The sequence below is a fragment of the Mus musculus genome, chromosome 13 (genome assembly GCF_000001635.26).
Source record: "Mus musculus strain C57BL/6J chromosome 13, GRCm38.p6 C57BL/6J".
NCBI lineage: Eukaryota > Metazoa > Chordata > Mammalia > Rodentia > Muridae > Mus > Mus musculus.
In genome coordinates, this window is record NC_000079.6 from 114,151,654 (window position 1) to 114,158,080 (window position 6,427).

Below are 6,427 nucleotides of genomic sequence, written 5' to 3' on the forward strand. Positions count from 1 at the left end.
AATGACTCAAGTTAGGAGCTGCATATGCCTTCTAAAAATTTAGTCACAGAAATTGCAAGTAAAATGCATTAAAGGGGAGTGAGGGTAAGTAACCCAGCCTGCATCCTCACAATCGAACTTGTATCCCTGGAGCTGAGGAAGGGCTGTCTTAGGGCTTCACTACTGAAGGAAATGTGATGGTCATGCCCAGCCCTGAGAAAGTGTGCCGTGTGATGTCTCGGGAGTTTAACAGCTGCTACAACCATTAGCAGTGACGGAACCACCGTGCCTTCTGTTATAAAAAGACTGTGTGGTGGATTCAACGTGTGAATAATGGACTCTGGTCATGCAGATCACCCACCGAGCCTCAGAGAGGACGGGCTCGGGTGGCAGAGCTAAAATAGGTTGGCTGCTTTTCGGTGGCTTTGTTTTTCTATCTCTAGGGTGGACACATGGCTACCGACGAATGCCCACTCTGTGACTATCCCGAAAATAGCTAAATGACCACAGGTTGCCAGGCAGCTGCGTTCTGATGTCACTCCTCCTTGTAGCACTTCCCAACTGACCGTGACATGTACGCAGCAGGAAAGTGTTTCAAAAGACTTAGGTTCATATTTAGAACTTGTCTCTTAATAAGAAAACAATCTTGAATGGCGATCCCCCTATCCTGGGGGCACTTCTTTGCATTCTAAAGGAAACTCGGATTTAAAGTCATCATTCGTGTTAGTCAAACTTGAACACTGGTCTTTAAAATGATCATCAACATAAAAATAAAAACGTGCTGATAATAAGCCAACATGACAGTAAGTTTTATTGTAGTAACTCCGGGTTATTGTAATAACCCGAAGTCGGGTTAGGATAAGAAAACAAAATTGAAATTTATTCTGAAGGCATTTAGGATTAGACAGTCTCTCAGGCATCGTGTTAGGAACTCGAAACTCTGATGGTGCAAAGCTGTGTTCTGGCAGCAGAGAAACTCGAGGTATGCCAGCATCTAAGGATCTGAATCTTTGTTTTAAGACTTACATTGTAAAGTTTATGGAATCCTTCAAATGCCAGCTGGGTGATTGTGGCTCCATTAGGTGCCCACTTAGGTTACACTGCCGAAAATCTCAAGTTACTCTGCAGTATTTGTCAGATTAACGCCACTGGGTTCCTCTGTCTGGTGACGACCCTGTCTTCGTGGCTTCTGTTTCCTTCATTTTAGGATTCAGCAAAACCTACCTTTAGCCATCTTTGCTCTCTTCCAAGTGTGCCTGTGTGATAAACAAGCTAGAACTCACTAGATTTTATGTCTGTCAGAAATCTGAAAGGTGAACAGTTACTTGGAGATCATTAACCTCCTCATTGTCATCACATTAGCTGGAATTCTGCTGTAAGGATTAATCTGTGTGGTGTGGTGTGGTTTGGTTTGGTTTGGTTTGGTTTAGTTGGGTTTAGTTGGGTTTAGTTGGGTTGGGTTTGATTTAGTTTGGTTTAGTTGGATTGGGTTTGGTTTGGTTTGGTTTAGTTGGATTGGGTTGGGTTAGGTTGGGTTAGGTTGGATTTGGTTTGGTTGGGTTTAGTTGGATTGGGTTGGGTTGGGTTGGGTTGGGTTAGGTTGTGGGGTGTTTTGTTTTGTTTTGTTTTGGTTGGCTTTTCCTTTTGAGCCAGGGTCTCACTGTGTCTTCCTGGCTGGCCTGAAACTCACTGTGTAGAACAGTCTGGCCTCAGTGCAGATGTGTCTGCTTCAGACTTCCAAGTGCCAAGATTAAAGGTGTGTACCACATCACCACCCAACTTGATTCTGTGCAACTTTTAAATGGACCCCTCAGCTTTATTTTCATTTCTAAATTAGTATACAACATTTGGTCGTTTTTAGTCAAACATGGCGGCACACACCTATAATTCCAGTACTTTTGGGTCAGAGGCAGGAGGATTGGCTACAAGTTTAAGGAGTTCCAGACCAGTCAGGGATAGTGAGACCCTGTTTCAAAAAGCAAAAACAAACAAAAGACACATACCATGGACAAAGATCTTTATAGTCTTGGATCTATCTCCTTGCTCTTGAGAGCCGGTCTGGACAGGTGTTTCTGCTGGTAACAGTTGGCTGGTCTTTATGATGGCGGCACAAAACATTTGGGAGTGGTAAGAGGTTTTCTAGAAACCTTGCTTGGTGATAAGGACAAAGTTTTGCTTCAGCCTACTGTGTGTGAATGAGTGAGTTGCTGAAAGAACTCCTTACCTTACTCTAGCCCTTCAGAGCAGAGCACAAGTGTTTTTATGAACCCTGGTAGTGTAATCCTGATTCACTCAGGATTTGGATCTTCTACTCCCAGCAAGTCCAGGACCAAAAGAGGTGGGAGCAGACCTGAGAAACGCTGTGCAAATGTGCAACCCCATGACTTTATGTAAGTGGGTCTGTGTATGCTTGAGCATCTGTACCTGTAGCTCTCATGCTTTCTTCCAGAAGATCCCTTCCTCACCCTCAGAAATGTCCACTAGAAATGCAAGAGAAAATAAGGTCCCTGACAGTGAGATTTTATTGGTTTTGTTTTGATTTTGGGTTTTAGTTTTTTGGGGTTTGTTGCTGTTGTTTGTTTGTTTGTTTATGTGCTTCCTGCTCCAGACAACTGTTTATAGGATCCAAAAAATAAAAATAAATTTAAAATAAAATAAAATAAAATAAAAGAGGTTTATAGGATCCATACTTTTTCAGCAGTTTGAGATGTCAAGCATTATGTTGCTAGCAGTGGTTAGAGTAAATGGAATCTGTGAGGTGTTCTCATTGTTTCTCCCTGCACCGTGGTACCTGTAATTCTTTCTCAGACTTCATAAGAACTCCCATGTGGTTGAGTGTAAAGTTTGGAATGGTGGCTCGCAGGCAGGTCACCAGCACCTAAAGAAAACACTCCCAGGTTACAACATATAACCCCGTTAAAGGCAGCTACAGACTGAAAGTCTCAAACATGCCCGGCAGTGCATATAAATTCCACTTAATACACAACAACCCCGCCCCTTTCACCGCTTAGCATCTTGATAGGAAAAAGGTTCTGATGTAATTGTTAACACATCTCTCCTTTTCTCTTCAGATCAAAAAGTATTTTGAACTTGAACCACTGGCCCGTGGAAAGCGCTGGATCCTGCAGCCCTGCTCTCTGGATGATGTGGACACACTGAAGGACAGCTTCTCCCAGCTCATAAACTTGTTAGAAGAAAAAGACCACGAGGCAGTGAGAATGTGAGACCTGACACAGAAGTTCCGGGAAAGCCTCGAACCCGCCGTGTTCGTTCCCCATCGTGATTCCATGTTGGTATCGAGACTGGCCCGGCTTCGGTATCTACTTGCCTCTAGCTATTTCAGACTTTCATCTCTCTGCTAACGTGACTATTCTGATAAGTCAGGTGGATTATCATCGGCATTAACGTCAAGTACACACTACTGAGAGAGAACTGATTCTCTGGTTACCACTAATTATCTTCACCGCATGTCTCTTCCTCCTGTTGGTCTAAGAATCTCTTCTCTGCTTTGTGCTAAAGTGGATGGAACTCACAGAAACGAGACCCGTTCTGAAGACCTCAGAAAGGCTCATGTGGTTTCACTAACTTCTCTGGACTTGGGATCAGAAGATTCTGTCTGAGACTCCACACGATGGATACGCCATTGATATTTCCGTGATCTCTTAGGGGTTGGAGGTTTTTTTTTTTTTACATTTTATTTTATCTCATCTGGTTTTCATATTGTTTTCTTGTGTGTGTGAGGATATTGACTTTGTAGGCTGAGTGAAAATGGCGGCCCAAAACTTCACCCAGTCATCTTCTCTGGCTCTGAAAAACTCTAGAAAGTAGACATGGAAGAATTGAAAAACTCTAGAAAGTAGACATGGAAGAATTGAAAAACTCTAGAAAGTAGACATGGAAGAATTGCTTGGTCCTGCCTGCGGCCGTGTCCCCTGCCTTAGGAGGAGGGCATCCTAGCTAAGGGAGTGGGAACCAGTTTAGGCAAGAACAGGCACCACTGATTTGAATCTGAACTCCTCAAATATTTTTAACGTCATTAGTCTGCATAAAACCGAGCTGCAACATACGCATCGGCCTTTCCTAGAAATCAGAAATGTTTGAATGAAATCTGGAAAATGGCTTTTCAAATAATTAACATAACAGCCAAAGTCTAATTCACGGTTAGGACTTAAGCTGGCATGGGTTTGATGAAGCTCAAAGAGGAACCCCGTTATTTATTCATCAAAGGCTAATGTCACTTAGGGGAGTGTGCTCATTGAGTTGTTAAAGGTCTGTCAGTACTTTTATTATAAACCTCTATTTTCAGGGGTGTCAATGTGCCCTTAGAGTATGCTGGGCTACAGCAGATAAATAAACTCAGTCTGAAACTAATTTTTTTCCACTTAATTTAAATGATACAATTGCCTAGAGTAAAATGTACAGTTTTAGTAAGATTTAGCACCTTTGACCTTTTTGAAATCAGGACTAATCTATGAATATTCAGGTTCATAGATGAAATATTCTTTGGCATATCTTGTAGACACTTGACCACTCATTAAAATACTAAGTGGCCAAATGATAGAAAACTGCTCCCTAAGCCCAAGCAATAAAAAAACCATGTCTGTCATTTTTAGGTAGTGTAGACTGATACCCCGATGCCACAGACTTAGGGCCATATTTATCACAGGGTGACAGGAAACCTTGTGACTCTCCAGAGGAGAGTCCTCAGAACCCTGCACAGTGCTCAAATGCAGTATTTGTGATTTCATCTTGTAAATGGATTTTAATAAAAAAGACCCCACACTTCTTTAAGCTTATATATATATACATATATATGTATGTATATATGTATATATATATATATATATATGGCATGGCCCAGAGAAGGACCCATGATAATTCATTTTGTCTAAAGTATCCTTGAATATTTTTAAAACTGTGACGATCCACAGGCAGCACAAACCTTTAATCCACATGAGCAGTTAAACGATTCCTGTTTTTATTTTGTCCCTCCCGTGCTCATCTTCCATGAAAATAAATAAATGAATGATTTTTTTTTTCCGGGCTTTGCTCTCCCTGCAAGTTCATTAAATGCAGAATGTTGTCTTTTGAGGATCTTGTGGCCGAACGCTCCTTGCCATCTGTTAAATGACTTCCCGTTGTCTGTGTGTGTTCATGTGCGCCAGTGATGGGCTTCTCCACAGCCCCCGAGACTGTCTGAGGCGTCGCAGCCGTCAGAATGAAAACATTATCAATCAGTACCCAACAACAGCTGTTTTTGACAAGTTTCTGTCTGACGCCTGATGCTTTACAACTGTCAATAAGGCTCTTTCTTTGTCTAGCAGGTCGCAGCTCGCTGTCTTACTGCTTCTTCTTGGCATCCTGGACTCTGTAACCCTAGAATTTACTGTGTTTGGGAAACCCAGGTGGGGGAGGGGAGGGGGGAAAGGGGAGGGGACATTCGTCTTGTTCTTACTTTTGTGTGAGGTGCCACAGGTGTCTTGGTTTGCATATTCAAAGATATAGGAAAACAGTCTGTTGTGTATTTCCTCAGTGAGCATCTTGTTATATTTATGGAAGTGACCCATTTTTGTACCTTCTTAGCTAAAGCGGTTGCCTCTTTTTATACTGGCAATTAATTTATATAAGACTTTGTATCTACCATAGTTTACAGTATTGGTTGCTGGATAACTGCCATATCGCCCTGTCTTTCTATGGAGATTTACTCTATCCAGACTTAAAAGTTGACAGGCTCACATGGGCATTTGCTAGGCAACAAGAACTTGCCCTATTCACAATTTATATGATTTCCACTGTCTTGCAATGAAAATAAATGCTGAGTAGAACAGGCGTTTCCTGACTGACTTTTTTTCAGCCATAGCATTTGAAAGCCCCAGATTTCTGCTTACTTTGTGTCGCCTGTTTAAGTCTTCAAAATAAGTTCTGCTGCTCTTGAACCAAAGCAAATGATTGATATGTGTGTCTTTTGAAGCTATTGTAAGAACTTTAAAAGAGAAAGAAGCCGAGTGTCTTTTCCAGTTGGTTCTACTTGAGCAAGGTTTTCTGTCCTAGCAGCCATTCCTTTAAGGGAGTGAGGAGCTTAGAGCGGGGATGGAATGTGTCATCCTTCAATCAAAGGACCATCTCCAACATCTGCCCTGGAAGCCACTTGCTGCAAGTTGACCACAATCAACTGTTCTTGGTTTCAATGCCCCTGGGCTATCTGTGGTCTTAATGGACTCCCTATACATTCATATGTCAGTCTTTAAGGGTGGATATGGGAAAGTAAACATTAAAAATAGATGGGTAAAAGATGAGAAATAAAAAAGGGAGAAGTTATATGATAAGAGAGGAAAGATTCAAACTCCTGCTGGTGTTTCTTCCAAGCATCACCTTATCCTGACATGCAACACTGAAGCCCAGCGAGTTTGACACTTCTTTCTGAGTTTGCCAGCCACCCTATCATCTC

The 6,427-nt window shown here is 42.0% G+C and overlaps 1 protein-coding gene across 5 annotated transcripts in view; it reads left to right on the forward strand.

Annotated features, from left to right (window-relative positions):
- Arl15 (ADP-ribosylation factor-like 15) overlaps positions 1-5,809 on the forward strand; it is a 362,957-nt gene extending 357,148 nt beyond the window's left edge. For 4 of the 5 annotated variants that reach the window (XM_006517629.4, XM_030247239.1, XM_006517630.3 and 1 more), the window contains one exon: positions 3,051-5,809. In XM_006517629.4, the coding sequence (XP_006517692.1) occupies positions 3,051-3,067 (17 nt within the window). In that variant the 3' untranslated portion in view covers positions 3,068-5,809. The remainder of the gene's footprint in view (positions 1-3,050) is intronic. The other variant, NM_172595.4, reaches the window with a different exon arrangement.
- The last annotated feature ends 618 nt before the right edge of the window (positions 5,810-6,427 follow it).